At 41.2% G+C, this 21,120-nt stretch overlaps 1 protein-coding gene across 1 annotated transcript in view; it reads left to right on the plus strand.

The window, feature by feature from the left end:
- The window catches only part of IDO2 (indoleamine 2,3-dioxygenase 2), a 43,571-nt gene continuing 22,451 nt past the window's right edge, over positions 1-21,120 (plus strand). The window contains exons 1-3 of the mRNA XM_030833982.2: positions 1-111; positions 12,039-12,134; positions 19,145-19,264. Of these exons, the coding sequence (XP_030689842.2) occupies positions 13-111; positions 12,039-12,134; positions 19,145-19,264 (315 nt within the window). The 5' untranslated portion in view covers positions 1-12. The remainder of the gene's footprint in view (positions 112-12,038; positions 12,135-19,144; positions 19,265-21,120) is intronic.

The raw sequence follows: 21,120 nt of genomic DNA on the forward strand, positions 1-21,120 counted from the left end.
TCAAACAAAATTATGGAGCCTCAAAGTCAGAATTTGAAGACAGCACCATCTTTGACTTTAGGAAGATTTCATATTTCTGAAGATTATGGCTTTCTTCTTCCAAATCCTCTGGTAAGGATAGGGTCTTAAAGCAGGTCGGTATAGGTTTCTTGAGATGCTGACTTGGGTGTTTGTCTGTTTAATTGATGCAATTGATGCAATATAAATGCCAAGCCATTGATTTGGGACAGATAATTCAAATAAGGCACAGTGTGATTACCAACAAAGGAGAAGAGACCGCTGCAGCAGGGGATAGAGCAAATGGAATGTTTTAATGTCAGTTTTTTTTTTTTAATGGATTGTCAGTCATTCCAGCAAATTCATGAGCCAATGTGCAGTTATCAAAAAAAAAAAAAAAAAAAACGAGAGAGAGAGAGAGAGAGAGAATTTAGATAAAGATCAATTATATGAGTAAATCAGTTTATCTTGACTTGCTAGTGGGAGAGAAAAGAGATCACAAGGGACCCTGGCTGTGTTCGAGGTTCGTAGGAGGGATTAGATATTCACAGAAAGTGCTGAGAAGAGGAAAGAACCTTTGAGGACAAACAGTACCTATTTCTTTCTTTTTTAAAATATTTATTTATTTATTTTTGGCTGTGTTGGGTCTTCGTTGCGGTGCACAGGCTTCTCATTGCGGTGGCTTCTCTTGTTGCGGAGCACAGGCTCTAGGTGCGTGGGCTTCAGTAGTTGTGGCGCACAGGCTCAGTAGTTGTGGTGCATGGGCTTTGTTGCTCCATGGCATGTGGGATCTTCCTGGACCAGGGCTGGAACCCGTGTCCCCTGTGTTGGCAGGCGGATTCTTAACCACTGCGCCACCAGGGAAGCCCCAGTACCTCTTTCTTAATTGTTCTTAAGGCTCAACCTGTAATGCAATTCCTTTTCAACACTTTAATGGTCAGGTCTAAAATGTCAAAACTGCAAGAGTCCTTAGAAACCATAGCTGAAGGCCAGGGGTTCTTGCCCAAAGTTATATTACTGGAAAAAGCAGAAGCAGTACTCAGGACCCTTGACATCTTTTTTCTACTACATTCTAAATAAGGGCCAAGCCTACTCAGCTAAGAATCTAGGGATCCAAAGTTACAATCACTGCAACCATTTATTAGATCCAGTTTTTCCTTCTAGGGGTCTAATAGGGGGTTTAACTGTGATCAATGATCTGGCATTTAAGGAGCTTTTATGGAATACCTTCTTCTGAGTGTGAATAGAAGAATAAAAATGAAGATAGGATCTATCTGCTGATCCCCAAAGCCCTCTGTAGAGCTGTTAGTTGTGAGACCAAGTCACAGATCTGCAAGTAACTTGAGCATTAAAAGTAATGACTCTAGGGTGTTATGCAGAGGAGGGTTGTGGCCCAGAACACTGGACTGTGTTCTCTGACCCTGCCACTAGGGTGATCAAGAACATCCATTTGCTACAGGCCGAAGGGAATTCCAAGATGCAGGACTTTCCATGGTAAACCAGGAAAGTCCTGGGCAAAACAGAATTATTTAGTCACCCTAAGTTTCACTTACTAACTCTCGTGACCTAGAATGAACCACCAGCATTGCCTGACCCTCAGTTTTCACATGTACTTGGAGAGATTTAGTGCCCCCCCGCCACTGGATTGCTGTGGAGTATGAAAGCACTTCCATAAATCCAGTGGAAGGATAGAAGCTAGTTTGCACAACCCTCGGTCCAGTGCTTATTCAAAATTCCATTCTGTGTGTATAACTTGATTCAGGAATATTTCTATCATCCCTAGTTCACAAGGAAGAGTCTGTCAACAGGCCAACGCTCTCTTATTGGGATTAAATATATACACTGAGCTAAGAAAAATAATATTTAAAAGTATGTAAACATTGGATAGGGCCACCACGATTGTGTTCCTTTCTTTGCTGTTTCCTTTCTTATAAATAAGAAAACCAGACGGGAAACAAGAGGAACATCAAGTGTTTGTGACTTTCTGAGGAAACACAGGACTCTATCTGCCCTGTAGTTTGGTTGATGGATACTCCTTAGAAGAAATTTCCATTCTGGAGCTCAGAATTTCCTGGCAAACTGGGCCTACGCTCGCAGTCATGTGTCAGATTTCTGAAGAATGCGATTCTTTGTTTCAGTTTTAATTTTCTCTCACTTGTGGAAGAATTTTAAACATCTCCCTTTCTGGGAAGAGGAAAGGGAAGAGAGTTTACACCAGAATCTGCCTCAGTTTATTCACCTGATCAGGAGGGAATCTATCACCCGTCATCGGAGAACAGTGGTGTCGCAATAGATCACAAATTGTGAAATAGGAACCGCTGACTTTGCTAAGGGCATGAGTAGGATTTGTTTGCCTTTAGGTAAGTGATGGGCTGGCTATCCCTTCATGTCAATGAGCCCAAACATACTCTTTCAGCAAGCTTGGCTGTTTACCGTAAATACTTAAAGCATGTGAGTGTCATCATGTACCACAGGTAGTAAATATTTTGTTATATTTCAATGATTTTATGGATATTGGACCAATCTGTATGCTATTTCTAATAGCATTTTTATGACTAAAACTAACAAATAATGGAAACGGTTCTGATTTTTAATAATAACAAAAAAGAAAAGAAAACACAGTCAAACTAATGAATAAACAATCATTCTGGCTTTGGGGGAAGGGTCTGACTTGGTTTCAAGTACTCCATCCCACTGTTTCTATAAACTCTCAAACACCTCCAGGGTGTAATGTTTCAGTGAGGAAAATGTATACCTTTCAGACCTATGTCCATAAGGAAGCCACAGAAATCCATTGCCAGATCGTGTGTCTGTTGTGTACGTGTGTTTGGGTTGGTGCGTGGGTGAGGAGTAATTTTTCTTTAGACATAAAGAATGTGAGGAAATTTGCTTGGCAGGAAGGGAGGAACCAAGAGAGTTTATAGCACGAGATTAGATTGGAGTGAGACCAAGGGAACTCAAACGTTAGGCTCAGGAATTTGGATTTCATGTCTGGTAAGCAACAGTGCCCTGGTGTGTGAATATATTCCTAGCAGAAGGTTGAGTACAGGGTGGGTTCCAGCAATGGTTCCTGAACTGCATATCAAAATTGGCTGGGAAGCTTAAAAATTACTGATGCCAGAACCCCAGCCAGGAGTTAATTCAGAACCTCTAGCCTAACTCGCTTGGTACTTGAAAACGACAGAATACGTAAAGGACAGTGAAGGTCCAGGTGAGGGCTGAGGGGCTACACGTAGGAGGTTGTTTGTGGAAAGAAAGGTGTCGTAACTATGAGAAACAGTGAGAAGAGCTTGGAAGTAGTTTAACTACAAAAACAAAGGAAAGGGAAAAACAAAAACAAATTGTAAGGGTGCCATGGAGCAGAAGAAAAGGAATCGGGATGCCGGGAACCTTGCTCTGTATAGCGGCCAAGCAACGATTTAGGAAAAATAAAGTCATATATAATCTCCTGTAGTAATTCAAAGCACTTGAGAGAAGCAGTGGTTTTAATTCAGATTTTCAAAGTATTAGCAAAATTTATTGATAGCGTTCTCCTATATTTCATTAAGAATGGAGTTTTTCTTATTTCCTATGGTAACCTTCTTATAATATACAGTAAGAGTAGTAATTATTATTTAATAGGTGCTCACTTTGTACTAGGCCTTGTGTTAACTGCACATTTCCCATTTGAGTCTCACAGTGATCTTCATTATTCTCAAGTGACTCATGTGATAATTAAGGAGTTCAGCCCTGTCTCTGAAAACTGTCTTTTAGCTGCCCACCTTTCTCTTTTCCACCCTAGTCCCATCCACCACTATTTCTCCCTGGACTATTGCCTTGTAACCCGTCTTCCTATTTCCCCTCTTGCCATAGTACAGTCTCCGCATGGCAGTCAGAGCGACCCTTTAAAACAAAAATCAAATCACATCACTCCGCTCTTTGGAACAAAATCCTATGTTTTAGTGTCGCCTCCAAGGCCCTCTCATGCTGCTTACGCACCCCTGCAAAGTCATCTAATATCTTTCTCCTCTTTAGTTGGCAGCAATGACACACCAGCCTCTTTCCATTGAAACTTGTCTTTTATTTCACTTAAAACCCTCTCCTTCACATTCTACTCTGTCCCATAGTTTACATTCTAATTTTTATGATCATAATATTGTCACCCAACTTCCTTTGTTGACGTTCGCCCACTTTAACTTCACTTAAACTTTCATTTTTTAAACTTTCTGTGCCATTTTCTTAACCAGAAGCTGGTTTCATTAACTTCATCAGTGCGAATACAGTTTATTGTTTCTATAAAATACATTATTTTTTTAAAAGTCTGTTCTTCTCTAGATTATAAATGTGTTGAGAAGAATTATCCAAAACAGAGCAAAAGGAGGGCTTTTATTTAGTGCCATCCGGAGCCCTGTCTAACTAAGCAGTCTCACCTTAAGATTACTTAACTACCTAAGGGATGCTCCTTTCTTGACATGCTGCTTCCTATCGATTAGGACCGAAGCTGCACATTAGCTTTTGCAGATTTTTGTTCAAAAGAGCTGCCAGTGATTTCCGCTGAGTAGAAAATAAAACCCTAAAGCTTACGATTGTTCTGCCATAGAGGACGTTAACCAATTACTGTGTCTTTACCTTAGCAATTTAATTTTAACATTCTTTTTACCAAAACTCTAAACACTTCAGTTTATCAAGTGCTTTTTTTTTTTTTTTTGGTTTTTTTTTTTTTAACATCTTTATTGGAGTATAATTGCTTTACAATGGTATGTTAGTTTCAGCTTCACAACAAAATGAATCAGTTATATATATACATATATTCCCATATCTCTTCCCGCTTGCGTCTCCCTCCCTCCCACCCTCCCTATCCCACCCCTCCAGGCGGTCACAAAGCACCGAGCTGATCTCCCTGTGCTATGCGGCTGCTTCCCACTAGCTATCTACCTTACGTTTGGTAGTGTATATATGTCCATGCCTCTTTATCGCTTTGTCACCGTTTACCCTTCCCTCTCCCCATAGCCTCAAGTCCATTCTCTAGTAAGTCTGTGTCTTTATTCCTGTTTCAACCCTAGGTTTTTCATGACATTTTTTTTTTTTAATTCCATATATATGTGTTAGCATACGGTATTTGTCTCTCTCTTTCTGACTTACTTCACTCTGTATGACAGACTCTAGGTCTATCCACCTCATTACAAATAGCTCAATTTCGTCTCTTTTTATGGCTGAGTAATATTCCATTGTATATATGTGCCACATCTTCTTTATCCATTCATCCGATGATGGACACTTAGGTTGTTTCCATCTCTGGGCTATTGTAAATAGAGCTGCAATGAACATTTTGGTACATGACTCTTTTTGAATTATGGTTTTCTCAGGGTATATGCCCAGTAGTGGGATTGCTGGGTCATATGGTAGTTCTATTTGTAGCTTTTTAAGGAACCTCCATACTGTTCTCCACAGTGGCTGTATCAATTTACATTCCCACCAATGTAAGAGGGTTCCCTTTTCTCCACACCCTCTCCAGCATTTATTGTTTCTAGATTTTTTGATGATGGCCATTCTGACTGGTGTGAGATGATATCTCATTGTAGTTTTGATTTGCATTTCTCTCATGATTAGTGATGTTGAGCATTCTTTCATGTGTTTGTTGGCACTCTGTATATCTTCTTTGGAGAAATGTCTATTTAGGTCTTCTGCCCATTTTGCAAATGAAGCAACTGACAAAGGATTGATCTCCAAAATTTATAAGCAGCTCATGCAGCTTAATATCAAGTGCTTTTGAATCAACTGGACCATCCTGCTGAGTTCCTCATTAATAAACTAAATATATTTTGGACACACATTCCATATTTGCATGAGTCATTTTTTTTAACTTTTTGAAAATTGTACTTTGACAGATATAAAAGTGCAGAGAAAGAATAACATAAAATAGGAAACTGAAAAAATAGAAAAGAAGGTCATAGATTTTATTATTTGTGTCCATCCCACTTCTGGGTCTTCTGATTATTGGAATGAGGGGAAGAAAAACATGTAAAGTTTCTTTCAATTTCTTGTCCCTTTGTACTAACCACCTCCGCAGTCACCGTTCTCCATGTGTTTACTCTCAGGAGGTACTGGAAAGTACACTGAACTCTGAGTCAGAAGAGGTTTGACCTGACCACTGACCAGATGTGTAAACTCGGGAAAGTTATAAAACTTCTCTGGCTTGAACTTCCTCTATTTTGAAATGGAAATAATGAGATAATCTATCCTAACTCACAACACAACTGTAGATAGATGAAAGATGTAAGCACCAACAATTAAACTAGAAATTCTCTAAAAGAAACGACATTGGGATGGGAAGAAATTTCTAAGCATCATCGAAAACCCAATGGCATAAATGAAAATGTTGGTTCATTTGACTACCCTGGTATGAATGGCATTGCACACCCGCACACAAAATGCAATGACCAAAGCATGACAAGATATTCAAACTCATTAATAATCACAGAAATGTAAATTTAAACAATAAAATGATAGCATACAAAATTTCTGGAAAACCACTCAAACTTCCAAGGGTCATCATTGCTAGATGAGAATAAGAATAATTTTACTTTCCACTTTATAAATTTTGTGCTTTTTGACTGTCTTGCCATAAATATTGATTGCATTATTTTAATCATTTCTGTGAAAGGTATATTTTTGGGTGGTTATTTTATTGTTATTAAATATTGAAATAATTATAGAATTTTAGTGCAGATAATACATATTATATCTTTAAAAATAACAAAAAAGTTTGGTGATGCTCTGTTGTTAGAATCATAAATAAACTGGCACTCCCATTATATATTACATACTATAAATGTGATTATAAATTCATGTAACTTTTCTGTAAGAAAACCAAGAAGTAGCTCTTAACCTTTCTATGTGCAAAATCTTTAATCCAGTAAATCCACATTTATAAATTTGTCCTAATAATGAGAAAACATCTAAAAACACATGTATAAGGATGACTCTTTCAAACTTGTTAATGATAGTGAAAAATTGTAAGCAATTACCAATATTCATTAATAGAATATTGAAATTGTATATAGGTTTTGAAATAGATGTGATAGATAAGTATTAACTAATACCAAAAGGGGTGCTATTTAGTGAAAAACTCATCAGCTGATCCTGTCCCCCCATACTGTAACTTAAAACAAGATCTGGCAATCAAAAAGTAAGTAACATAATTCAATATTTTATTCAGTCTCTAGAGGAAAATCCCATTGAAAGGGTGAGTATATTTTATTTTTTAACATCTTTATTGGAGTATAATTGCTTTACAATGTTGTGTTAGTTTCTGCTGTATAAAAAAGTGAATCAGCTATACATATACATATATCCCCATATCCCCTCCCTCTTGTGTCTCCCTCCCACCCTCCCTATCCCACCCCTCTAGGTGGTCACAAAACACTGAGCTGAACTCCCTGTGCTATGCAGCTGCTTCCCACTAGCTATCTATTTTACAGTTGGTAGTGTATATATGTCCATGCCACTCTCTCACTTTGTTCCAGCTTACCCTTCCCCCTCCCCGTGTCCTCAAGTCCATTCTCTACCTCTGCATCTTTATTCCAGTCCTGCCCCTAGGTTCATCAGAACCATTATTTTTTAGATTCCATATATGTGTGTTAGCATATGGTATTTGTTTTTCTCTTTCTGACTTACTTCACTCTGTATGACAGACTCTAGGTCCATCCACCTCACTACATATAACTCAATTTCATTTCTTTTTATGGCTGCGTAATATTCCATTGTATATATGTGCCACATCTTCTTTATCCATTCATCTGTCAATGGACACTTAGGGTGAATACATTTTTAATGGATTATGAACTAGCTTTAAAATCCTTTCTCCCTTTCCTTTGAGGTCCCCACATCAGTGGTTTTCAAGCTTTGGGGTACACCAAACTTTCAAACTTTGTAGCTTCACCTACAGGGCTTGCTAAAGCACAGGCAGCTGGTTTCAGGTTCAGTACGTCTGGGGTAGAGCCCGAGAATTTGCATGTCTAACAAGTTTCCACATCATGCTGATGCTGCTGGATGGGAACCACACTCGGAGAACCCAGAGGTTCTCAAAGCTCATGGTTTTCTTACATTTGTGGGGTGATACCAGAGTCCAAAGACTAGAATTCTTTAAAGAAGGGAGAGGATGAAGAGAAGAAGGAAGGAAAAGAAGCCTCTAGGAATCTAAGGGGAAAGAAAAAGAGATATTCAAGAATAGAGTGCTGCTTAGATTGAGGCAAAGTGTAGTATTTAAGGATTCCCACGCAAGCCCGGAAGCAGAAATCCAGGATGCTTGAATTTTTTTTTTTTTTTTTTGGCTATTCATCATGGCTTGCAGGACCGTAGTTCCCCAAACAGGGATGGAACCTGGGCCACTGCAGTGAAAGTGCCAAGTCATAACCCCTAGATTGCCAGGGAATTCTCCAGGGTGCTCTAATTTAATTTTCAGAACACGATCCCCTCTCTAGGCATCAAAGAAGGAAGGACAGATTTAGTTACAGCTTTTCTTCAAACCCACTTTAAAAGGGGTTCTGAATACTATGAGTCTGCTTCTGTGATTTTCTTTTATAAATATTATATTCCTTTGTCTTTGTCCTTTGTCAGTTTTTGTTCATAAAACATATGCATCATATAGACGAGAAGAAAAACAAGCTGCCAGTTCAGAGTCAGTTTACCATAAATCTCTCTGCCTTTATGTGTGCGAGCATTCTCAGCTCGGCCACTGCTCTGTAAATCCCCAAACTCAGGTCAATTAGCGGCTTTCTTCAATTCTGCACTACCGCTGAGCACTGCTAGGGAAAATTATACCATTATGCTTATAAATGTTCTCTCTGGGAGAAGAGTAGGGGAGCATAGTGGACTCTACCTCTCAGAAGCTGAGGTACTGGATTTGGAATGCTTGAGGAGAACGGTGTGATTTCCTCTTTGTGAATATCTGTATTGTTGGTGCCTGGGGCAAGTCACCCACGAATATGCCTCAATGCATATTGATTATTTTGGGTGAAAGTTACTTAAGAAACAGTCAATTTAAGAGGAAATTTGACCCTCTTCTCTGTCTCCCTAAAAGCAGGAAATAAATCTCTCCTATGAAAGGTACCCTCCACGCATCTGGAGATAGGACACCCTTACCACCAGAGGTAGGGAATTCAAGGTGAGAGGCCTGAATAAATAAAACCCTGTTACTTCTTTAATTGACGACCCCAAGACCAAACTCTGTTTAGATAAGCACCTGAAGCCTAAGTTTCTTTGTCTTGTCCATTCCTTACAGATTTATTGTCTCTTTGTCTACAAAGTATAAAAGCCTGCTTTGGCCACTTCTTAGGTCCCATTTCTATGAGACCTCTGTACGTACAAACTAACATTTCTTTCTGTTTCTCCTGTTAATCTGTTTTGCGTCAATTTTATTGACTCCTGACACAAGAACTCAAGAGGAGTAGAGGGTTAAATCGCCCCCTCCTGCACAATATCTATATTAAAAATGTTAAATTATGATGTTTGGTGTAATTTGATTTGTCGAGAAAGGTAGTAAAGGGTGCCCAATTTGTCCTAAATTGATTCAGGGGCAAAGATAGGAAGCAGAGGATTAAGTAAAGTCTATAATTTTCAAAGATTGTGTATTGGATGTTAGATTCACCTAGTTTTATTTTAGAGTCTGAGAGACAGAGGATCTCCAGCAAGTGACTTATTGGTAACTTACAGATCTACAGCACTCCAAACTTATAGTTTTCAAACTTCCCTGGGTTTTGAAAGTCATTATAGTGTATTATAATACACATATTCTATATTGCAATATATTATGTTGTTTGCATTTTTATGTTTAATTTCCTCTTCCCTTCCCTCCGATAATTAATTGAACACCCACCCCTCTCCCCAAGTCATGTAACCTGAATCTTCACCATTTGCGGAGAAATTGAGTTCATAAGAAATGAATCCCTCAAACTCCAGACTTTCTCCTTCCAGCTCTTCACAGCCAGGCGCTGCATTTGGGCTCTTCCTCTCCTCCTCTTCTTCCTCACGACCCTTTACTTTTAATTATTCCCTCTCTCCTTTCTCTTCAATCTCTGCCTCTTATACACTAGCAGGCTGTAAACCACTCAAGTTTCCCATTCGAAAGTGGAAACAGCTCTCAAACACAAACTGTCGCCTTGTGATGGCTTATGGCTCTCCCAAAAAAGTAATTCACATTTCCAATCTCTGTTTTCTTCCCTCCTCAGCACACTAAAATTTGAACCCTGTTTCCATGACCCTGACCTGAATTTCTATGCATATACGTGGAAAGACTGGTGTATATATTGATATATTAGTGACTCTTTAGTTTTGTCTTCCAAAGGGGTAACCTTACTTAAATGATGCATTTGGCCATCTGATGAATCCCTGCTTCCGAGAGATCCTCTAATGTCTTGACTTCTATAGGGTGATTCTCTTCTGGCTCATTTAGCCTCTATACATATCTCTTTGTGCTGGATTCAGTTCCTCTGCCTGCCTTGTAAGTATCCCCCCAGTGCGCTGATCTAAGCCTTCTCCCTCCACTTGGCAACTTCTCCCGAATGGTCTTGTACCCACTTGTGGTTTTTACCACAATGCAGAATTTGCACTACTATGACGCCTCCTGATTGTATATTTCTAATATTAATTCTCTCCTGAGCTTCCAACTGTATATCCAACTGCCGAGTACATAGCCATATCTTGACATTCCACAGATGTTTTAGGTTGGACATATGTAAAAACAAATTCACTATTGCATGTCCTCTCTTTGACTTCCACCTGCATTTCTGTTTCAATCTGTCTTCTCAACAATTCATTCAGTCATCTGATTCAGAAACATGGAAATCATCCTCACTTAACTCCTTCTTAACCCAGAGACACAACATTTCAGTCTTGCAGACTGTACTCTGTAAAAGGAGGCCCAGACCCTGGGGACAGGTCACGAGTTGGCAAACTTTTCCTGTAAAGGGTCAAATAGTACATATTTTAAGCTTTGCAGACCATATGATCTCTGTTGCCATTATGCAACTCTGCCATTGTAAAGTGACAGCCACTGTAGACAATGTGGAAACAAATGAACTTGGCTGTGTCCTAATAAAAGCTTATTCATGAGTGTAGTTTGCTGCAGTTTGCCATTTCTTGGGATAGAGTCAGGGTTGCTGAAATCCAACCTGTGTTCTTCTTGGCTAAACCAACGACCCAGAGTGGGCAAATAAACTGTGCTATTGGGCTAGGGATCACCTCGCCTTTAGCCCCATCCCTGCCTCTAAATTTAATTATTTCAATTTTATTTTCCAAATATTTTTGAATACATACCTTCTCCTTTCCAAATTCACTGCCATTGCCTAAGCTTAATTTTCAGACAATATTTCAAAGGTTTCCTAATCTGACTTTATACCTTAAAATCCCAAAGCAAAGTTATCTTCCTAAAATTCAGATTGAATCATGTCACCAACATACATAAAAAATAAAGTTCTTATGTAGTCAATAAAAAGCATATTTGATCTGATTTTCTGGTCAAATCTTCCATCATCCTTTCTCTTGAACTTCATATTCTAGTGACACTGAATCATCTGTAATCCCAAGAAGCACAGTTATCTCTATTTATCCACTATCTCCTCTGTTTCACTGGCTTCCCATCTTAAAAGTTCCAACTAGAAAAGTCACTTTCAGACCCTACTACTGGCCCCAACTATCATATTTCTATGACCATTTCCCATTATTCCCTAGCACAGTTTATGGAATTAACTACTTCCTCTTCAGCTGGTTGTTAAGCTTACACATATTCTTAATTGAACATATTATACTGCATTGGGTATGTCTGATTACACTTTATTTATCCTTACTAGACCATATGCTCCCTCACCACAAGGACTATATATCAGTCACCTGTGTATCTGCAGTGCCTAGCATAGGGTACAGCAGATAGTGAATTCTCAATATTTGCTGAATGGAATTGACCTGAATTCTGCCTTAAGACTGAAATCTGAAAACAGCTACTACACGAAGCTGCTTCCCAGAGAGCTCTAAAATACTGAGACATTTTTATTTTTTCAATGCAGAAAGAACTCCCTGATCACTATAGACCTTGGATGGAAATTGCCAACCGACTGCCTCACTTGATTGGGAGTCACCAGCTTCGAGCTCAGGTGAACGAGGTAAAAGGTTTTGTATTGTTTTTTGGCGGTACGCGGGCCTCTCACTGCTGTGGCCTCTCCCGTTGCGGAGCACAGGCTCTGGACACCAGCGGTCATGGCTCACGGGCCCAGCCGCTCCGCGGCATGTGGGATCTTCCCGGTCCGGGGCACGCACCCGTGTCCCCTGAATCGGCAGGCGGACTCTCAACCACTGCGCCACCAGGGAAGCCCCAAACATTTTGTATTCTTCTCCTTAACCCCTTCTCACTACCCTATTTTCATCCTCACACCATTTTCCTTTTTCAGCATTGTGGAAGTGGGTCAGCTGACCAATCACTGCTGTTGAGTTTATCCACGAAACTAAAACTATCTCACCCTTCATCATGAGCAGAATGACACTTGCTTCTGGTACGACAAGTGTGTTTCCCTAAAATTTCCAGAGCCTGCACAGAACAGTTCCTGGGCACTCAACAAGCATGTGTTTAAAGAAGAAAGACAGTCTGGTTGAGAAGTGTCAGGAAACTGATGAATAAGACCTAGCTGGGGAAGGACAGGTGTGAAAATTCTCAGTGCCCTCACGCCAAGCCACATGGTCAGGGCTCCCCTCCCCATGAGTGAAGCCACATTGATTTACTGTCGGCGTTTCACAGAATAGTTGAGTCAAGAGACTTTCCCAGTTATAAAGTCAGGGCTGGCAGATTCTTCAGAAATCATTGATAAGTCTGTAAATGCCACATATGAGACAAGATGAGCAATGTTTCCCCAAATTATGTAAGGAACGGTGAAACTCCTTGGTCCTGGGAGAACTGACATGACCCCACAGGAATAAGAAGAAGGTGTTATAGGAAGAACACAGATTTGACTCAGGAGGACCTGAGTTGGACTCTTGGTTTTATCACTTAGTCGCTATAAACTTTGACTTAACGAGTTACTTATTCTGTTTCCATATTTATAAAATGGGAGAAATTCGGGGCTCCTAGAATTGTTGTGAAAACTAAATGACTTTTGCAATAGTGCTTTTGTATTTCCTGCCACACAACAGTGTTCGATATTTATATTTACACTTCCATCTCGTCTCTTTTCCATCTGTTTTAATCTCACCAATTGGCGTGCCATGTGATTTTAGACATATAAGAGGTCTTCCCTCCAAAATTCTCCTTCACTGACGTATGCATATTTCATGTCTATAATTACAAATTCATTTAAAAATACTTATGGAATGCCTGCTAAGTGCAAGCACAAGGTTTAAAACCCTGTAAGAGATGTAAGACACTGTCTTCAGTGTCTATGAAGATGGGAAACTAAGCTTAAGAATTTATTTTCCTGCTGCCTAAAGTCTCATTAAAATGACCAAAGAAATACAAAAAGAAGAAAAAAGGAGATATCTGAGTGAGGGAAAACCAGAGAAATGATGGAATAAAACCCTTAAGGACTTTCGTACCATATTAATCAAATTATATCAGATCCAGAAATGAGTCTATTGTACCCATGCCAAGCATTCAACCAAAGCACAAAGAACACCCCCGAGGCTCCCTCTCCCATCTCAGAGTAAGAGCGCACAGAGGCAAGGGGCAGTTTGCAGGAAGGTAGATTCAAGTTCATTATGTGAACTTCACGGTCCTCTGTACAAGGCTTTCCTCGCGCTTTATGTAACTCAACCTCCATAAACGAAGTGAAGAACTTGTTGAATCGGTGCTTCTCATAGGCTAAGTGTCAATGAGGAAAGGCCAGGAGTGTGCAGCTAATTTCTGGTCACTGTAAACATGGGCATGGGGGATACAGCTCAGCACTGCAGTGGAATTAATCCCCCTGATACTTCTCCTGTGTTGAATAGTTTCTCTCCAGAAATTGTGTCTTGGAACCTGTGAAGATGACCTCATTTGGAAATAGGGTCTCTGCAGATGTCATCAAGTTAAATTAGGTCCTGTGTGTTGTATTAGGGTGCACTCTAAGTTCGCTAGGACTGGCATGCTTAGAGCAAGAAGGGAATTTGGACACAGAGACACAGATACACAGGTTAGAACATCATGTGGAGATAGAGGCAGAGACTGGAGTGTTGCATCTACAGGCCCTTAAAGTATCCCAAGAGTTGCTGGCAACCACCTGAAACTTGGACTGAAACAGGGAACAGATTCTCCCCCGAGAGCCTCCGGAAGGAACAAACCTCACAAACACCTTAATTTCAGACTTTCATCTCCCAGAATTGTGAGAGCATAAATTTCTGTTGTGTTCCTTCTTTGGGGCAGCCCCAGGAAACTAATGTAACATCCGTGGCCATTCCCTATGCTTCTAATTAGTTCTAAAACAACTAACTGGATAAAACCACTCTCTAGACTTCACCACCACAGATGGAGACTGAATCCATTGGAAAACCGTCATGAGAAGCAAATACTGTGGCTTCCAGGACCACACATAGAGCTACAGACTAAGACATTTGTCCTCTTGAGGCCTTTACTTGGCACAGACAAGACAGAAAGTGAATTTGCACTTCTAATCTCACAGTACCTCCAGGCCAACCACCTTACTCTTAGAAGGCCCCCAAGGCCCCTATCCGTATGTTGGTAAAAAACAAAACAAGACAGACAAAAACTTGTTAACTGGCTTAGACTCAACCATCTTCTTCCAGGAAGGGTCCCCCTTCTCCAGCCCTCTGGGACAAAACACTACAGACAGCTGGTGGACTCACAGGAAGGTCACAAGAGGAAGCTCAGAAGTATTCTGGAAACATGATAAGGGAAGCTCTAATAGTTACTAATTCTGATAACCCTGGCCTCCATTCCTGAACACGAATGGATAACCCCAAATGACCAAACGATATGAAGAGAATAAGCAAGTCAAGAAGGATGAGGGAGACACAGGACATTTGGTCTCCGACAGAAGCCAAAAGATGAGATCAGTGCTTTTAAAAATTGCATTAATGTCTTCAGTATATGTACTTCATAAAAATCAATAAAGTTGCTCGGTAAAAGGAACTATTGGAAAGCAAAGAAATAAACAAAAAGCTCAATAGCGACCCGAGTAAATGAGGGAAACATTGATTATAGAAAAATAATGGTGATTTAGGGACTTCCTTGAAACGGTTTTATAAAGCAGAAAGCAAAAATTAAATGCCAGCATCAGAAAAATAAAAGTATATGAAAAAGAGAAATGGATGATCTAAATTCCACAGAACAGAAGTCCCACAAGTAGACTAGTGTGGGTGAAGAAAAAGCAAAGCTTTAAACGCATAAAAACAATTTTTCAGCTCTTATGAAAGACTGGAGTATTTCTATCAGAAAGACAATGGGGGCGGGGGACCACCCATGGATATCCTGGTGAAACTTCAGAGTTTGTAGAATAAGAGGAAAGTTTTGCAAGTCTTAATCAGGAAGGAAGAAAAATGAAACTAGGTGACTTACAGAGAAACATAGGACTATGTATCTATATTAATAAGTACTAAAAGGCAATTTAAAACCTATTTGAACAGCTAACGTTTTTTTAAAACTCTGGCAACATCAAACACTGGTGAGGCTATAAACCAAAAGAGACTCTACTTCACCTTGCTGATGGGAATGCAGAAGAGTCTGGCAGAATCTTTTAAAGGCAAACATCGACTTACCATATGACCCAGCAATCACATTCCTAAGTATTTACCCAAATAAACTGAAAATTTATGTGCCTGGAAAAGCTTGTGGGTAAATGATCCCGTAAGCCGGAAACCACCAAGATGTCCCTCAACAGGGGAATGGTTAAACTGAGTACAATGGCCTGAATGTGTGTGTGGTCCCCAAATTCATATGATGAAATCCTAATCCCCAACATGATGTTGTTATGGGTGGGGCCTTTGGGAGGTGTATTAGTCAGGGTTCTCCCAAGAAACAGAACCAATACAGAGATGTGTAGAAAGAGATTTATTGGGAGTGGCTGACTCACATGATTATGATTATGGAGTCTGAGAAGTCCCACAATCTTCCTTCTACCTGCAAGTTGGAGGCCCAGGAAAGCCAAGAACCAGAGGAGCCAGTGGTGCAATTGCCAGTCCGAGTCTGAAAATCCAAGGACTAAGAGTGCTAATGTTGGGGGAAGATAGCTGCCCCAGCTCAACCAGAGAGCAAATGCACCCTTTTTCCACTTTTCTGCTCTATTCAGGCCCTAAACAGGGTGGATGATGCCACCCGAATTGGTGAGGGTGATGGGCTTTACTCAGTCTCCCAATCTCTTCCAGAATCTCTTCTGGAAACATCCTCAAAGACACACCCAAAAATAATGTATCTGGGCATCCCTTAGCCCAGTCAAGTTGACACATCAAATTGACCAACACAGAAGGTAATTAGGTCATGAAAGTAGAATGGGATATTCATAAATGGGATGAATGCCTTATAAAAGTGACCCCAGGACTCTCTGGCCCTCTTCTGCTGTCACGTGAGGATGAAGCAAGAAGACAGCAGAACGGTTCTCACCAGCACCCAGTCATGCTGGCACCCTGATCTGGGACGTTCAGCTTCCAAAACTGTAAGAATCAAATTTCCGTTGTTTCTAAGCCAGCTAGTCTATGGTGCTTTGTTACAGCAGTCTGAACGAGGACTCCTGCATTCACACATTGGAACGCTGTACAGTGACAAAAATGAATAAGCTATTGATTTATCCAACCATATGGATGAACCTCAAATACATTTTGCCAAATGAAACATGTCAGAACCAAAAGGCTACCTATCATATGATTCCTTTCATGTGACATTTATATATATATGGTTGGCCAGAAAGTTCGTTCGGTTAGTGAATATGTTGTTCGATAAAGCTCTTCGTGAAAATGAAAAATGTCTTTTATTTGTACTTAAAACCAAACGAACTTTCTGGCCAACCCAATGTTAGGATGAATAAATAAGTAAATGAATGGTGGATAATATTTCACCATCAGAGATGAAAGTTATAAATTAGCAAGGGGGGAAAGATAAGATCAACCTGTGACACCAGATAAGAGTTGGAGACGTCTGACATGTTTAGCATTTTAGCATCATATATACATATGATACTAAAATGTCTATATACACACACACACATTTTGTGGATATATAGATGGGTAAACAAGCATTGTATGTATGTGTACGTAATACGTGTACACACACAGAGAACACACATTTCCTAGCTTTGTCCACTGTGAGGGATCTAGAAACAGTAGCATTCCACTAGCAAAGAGCAAACCCAGTGTCCATTTATTGGAACTCTTTGCCAATAAATGGAACTGGGGCTTCTCGGAGAAAGAGCTGATTATAAACCCGGAACAGGGAAAAATAGAAGGTGACCCCAGAACATCTTGGGACCTTATTCCTTTACCTTGAGGCTGCACTGTAGGTAGCCAGTAGCCACTCATGGCTACTGAGCAGTGGAAATGTGGCCAGGACAAGTTGGCATGTGAGACACTCGCTAGATTTTGAAGACTTACTAGAAAGAGTGTAAAAATCTCGATATTTTTAATATTGATTATGTGTAAACATTTTGCATACATTGACCTAGATAAAATGTTATTAAAACTAATTCCACCTGGGGCTTTTTTGTTTTTTGCTATTTTTAAAATGTGGCTGGTAGAAAATGTCAAATTACACGTATGGCTCATATTTCTTTCGGGCAGTGCTGACTTCAGAGGGCAAGGCTGTGGTCAGCAGAACTGAACTAGCACCCTGGCTCAGTCCCTCCTGGCTCTGTGGCTCTGGGCAAATATCTTACCCGCTCTGACCCTCAGTTTTGGCCTGTGGGTTTGGGGGAAAATGGAGTATCAACCTGCTTGGGACGCTTTTCGCACTATGCCTTGGACACTTGAGTAACTGCCTTAGAATAAGTGCTGAAGAAATAACTGAATACATTATAACTGTGGTTATAATTCTCAGGCTGGTTCCTGTTAAAATGCAACATCTCGGCAATCCCTCCAATAGACACACACACACCCTAAGGCACAGAACTTTCGCGATTCTGCACAGAACTTTCGCGATTCTATCTCAGAGCCAATTTTAAGGGTGAAATAAACAGTCTGGCACAGTGAGGACAGACTCAGAAAGTCTGCCCCCTAGGGGCCAGCGGAGGAAGGATTACCATCGGGGAGGCTGCGGCTCCGGCTGCCGAGCGCTGGGCGTGGGGAACCGCGGTCCCAGCCCACTTGTCACTCATCGTTTAAGAACCCGGAGCTTAAAGAGATACACACATCCACCGCCGCCCCTTCTGGCGCTTCGGATCCTGGAGAGGGGCACCTGGGAAGAACTAGATCAGACTGTGTCTAGAGCTGGGGAAGGGATAGGGGACGGAGGAAAGCCGAGGGGGAAGTACAGGGAAGCTGGAGCTCAGAGGCTGTTGACGTCAACCGAGACAGGCAGGGTTGGCCGGGGGAAAACTGAGAAACTGGTAATATTTGCTTAGGCAGGGCTGTCAGTAATAACTAACTTGTGTACAGGGTGTTGCTTTCAACGACATCACCTTTACACCTCTCTATGGCGCATCTTGACAGGGAGGGAGCGGGCGTGGAGAGGTCACAGGGTCACGGGGAGTGTTCGGACAAGGACTGAACAACCTCTTATTCCCGCTCAGCAGCCTCCCTTAAGGGATTTGATCGGATTCCTAACTCCACTGGCCTCCGTGTACTCTTTACCTACGAATTAAACAGAGTAAACAGAGACAGTAACGCCCACAGCAGCAGGGCTGTTATTAGGGTTAAATGGTACCCGTTACGCAGAGGTGCTTTGATAGGGCAGGATTGTAAAAGTTGCCCCGGGAGACTCCCGTTTAATAAATGATGTCAGTCTTGGGACTGAGTTATTCTAGAACACTCTAACCAAGCTGTCAGTGATGGTGACCAGTGTCCGGCACAACCATGGGGACAATTTGGTGTAGGTACTTCGTGAACAATATCATCTGGGATACCTCCTCTACCGCAGTGTCCTAAGATCAGGGTAGAGAGGGGGTGTGTGGATCCCCGTCACTGAAATATAACCCCTTCAAGCCACAGAACCCCTGCACCCTTCACACCCCTGCAGCTGGTAATCTCTGGAAATTCTCTTGAACAGATGCCCCTCTTGAACTGCCAGTTCCTCACGGGTTACCGGGAACAGCGGCTGGCACACCTGGTCCTAACCTTTATTACCATGGGATATGTCTGGCAGGATGGAGAGGCACAGCCCAAAGAGGTAGGGACAAAGGGACACCTGTCCTGTCATCTGGCAGGTCTGCTGCACCTGGAGGACGCTCTCTGCAAAGGTCTGCTGCACCTGGCAAACGCTCTCTGTTTGCCTGGAAAATGGGTCCTTTCTTGTTCTTTCCTTTGGGTATGAGGTGAAGGAAGGGCAAAGGGCCCATTTAAATGAAAACACCTTTTTCCCCTGGCCAGGAGGTTAATTTTCCTTAGAACTGGTAGCCCTCTCATTAGTTTTTGAATATTGTTTTTTCTGGCACTCACCCTCTTCCAAGAATTGTGAAGAGCTGCATTTGAAGGCAAGCTCTGAGGTGTCACGGAAAACTTAATGATTTCCATTTTACAGCAGTTTGTGCTCTTATCCACATCCGTAATCACAGTCAATGTTCACAATCCCATAAGGTAAGTACAGCAATGCTGTGCCCATTTTACAGATGGCTGAGGACTACAGGAGTTAAATTCCTTGCCCAAGGTCAGATAGCAAGTTCGTGGAAAATCCAGGGCCACAACTCAGACCTTCTGATTTCACTAATGTAACCTTCTTTCCCCAGCGGGGAAGAGCACCCATTGCCATTTATAACACTAGTCTTCCTTTCTTGAATGTTGCTTGCTATCTACCAAACATTGGTCTGTGTCTCTCCATAGTTCATGTAAATCTCTTCTGAATCTTTTCATAACTGTTTACTGTTTCAATCTGAAACTTGGAACGTGAAGTCTTTGTTTCCCTAACTGCAGGATAAATTCCTATTAGCTGCATTTTTTTATAAATGGACATTCTCCAGAAATGCGGGTGTTACCCTTGTTCTAGTACTTCCTGCTTCTTGAGTCAGCAGCCTGTGCTTATCTTGTTTGCTGGGTTGATTCTACCTTTTCTCTCTCAAGTAAATACAGGAGACTCCCAGTGAGAAAAAGAAAGGAAAGTAAGAGAGGAGAGAAGAGGAAAGCATAGAGCTGCTTCAGACTCTTTAAAAAGAGTCATGTGTCTGATGTTGGAAAGTCTGAGATCTAGGCACATATGACAGGACATCCCAATGGGCTTCCCTCCTTCCGTTCTCCAAACCACAATCCTCAATGAGGGGAAGGGGTGGGAGCCCCCTGTCACACCCCACCCCCGCCTCGGGCCATCTCTTACCTTCTTTGTATCTCCTCCTTTCGCTTCCTCACTGTGGAGACACCTCGCTTCTGCGCTGCCCTACTCATCCACTGCCCCCCAAGGGAAGCTGGCCTTAGGTTTGAATCTGACAACTCTTTAAAGCTCTTTATTGTTTTCTACCTGAGAAACAGTTCTGTCCCAACTCTCTCTAAAAATCTAACGGAAAACTAAGGCAGAAGCTGGACTTCTTTGAGTAGATTAAGGGGAAGGAAAATGGGAAGTGGGAGACAGGAAGCATAAGAATGTTCTTTTGGATCTGGACTAGTTTAGCCTTGTTCGTGGTTGGAGTCCCCCACTGGTACCCACATGGGTAGTTTTTCTGGATTTTGGGGCATATAGGTTCTTTAGAGTGTCCTAGGATAACTCAGGGGTTGAATGGGGACTGTCTTGAGGTGACTTACTCAAAGTTGTTATTGGGTTTGATGAAGCGTTCTATCCTTCCCATCCCTCTCCCTGAGGAGAGGATACACACACACACACACACACACACACACACACACACACGCTTGCATACAAACACATACGCATATGTTCCTAAAACTAAGACTATACACAAAAACACACATATATCTAGATAGCTACATATCTGTCTGATCTATTTCTCTGGAGATATATATATAGATAGAGAGAGATTTTTTCCCACTGCTCATCAACTCAGCCCCCATTTATGCTTAAACATTTGCTCAGGCCCTTCTCTG

Source organism: Globicephala melas, chromosome 21 (assembly GCF_963455315.2).
Source record: "Globicephala melas chromosome 21, mGloMel1.2, whole genome shotgun sequence".
NCBI lineage: Eukaryota > Metazoa > Chordata > Mammalia > Artiodactyla > Delphinidae > Globicephala > Globicephala melas.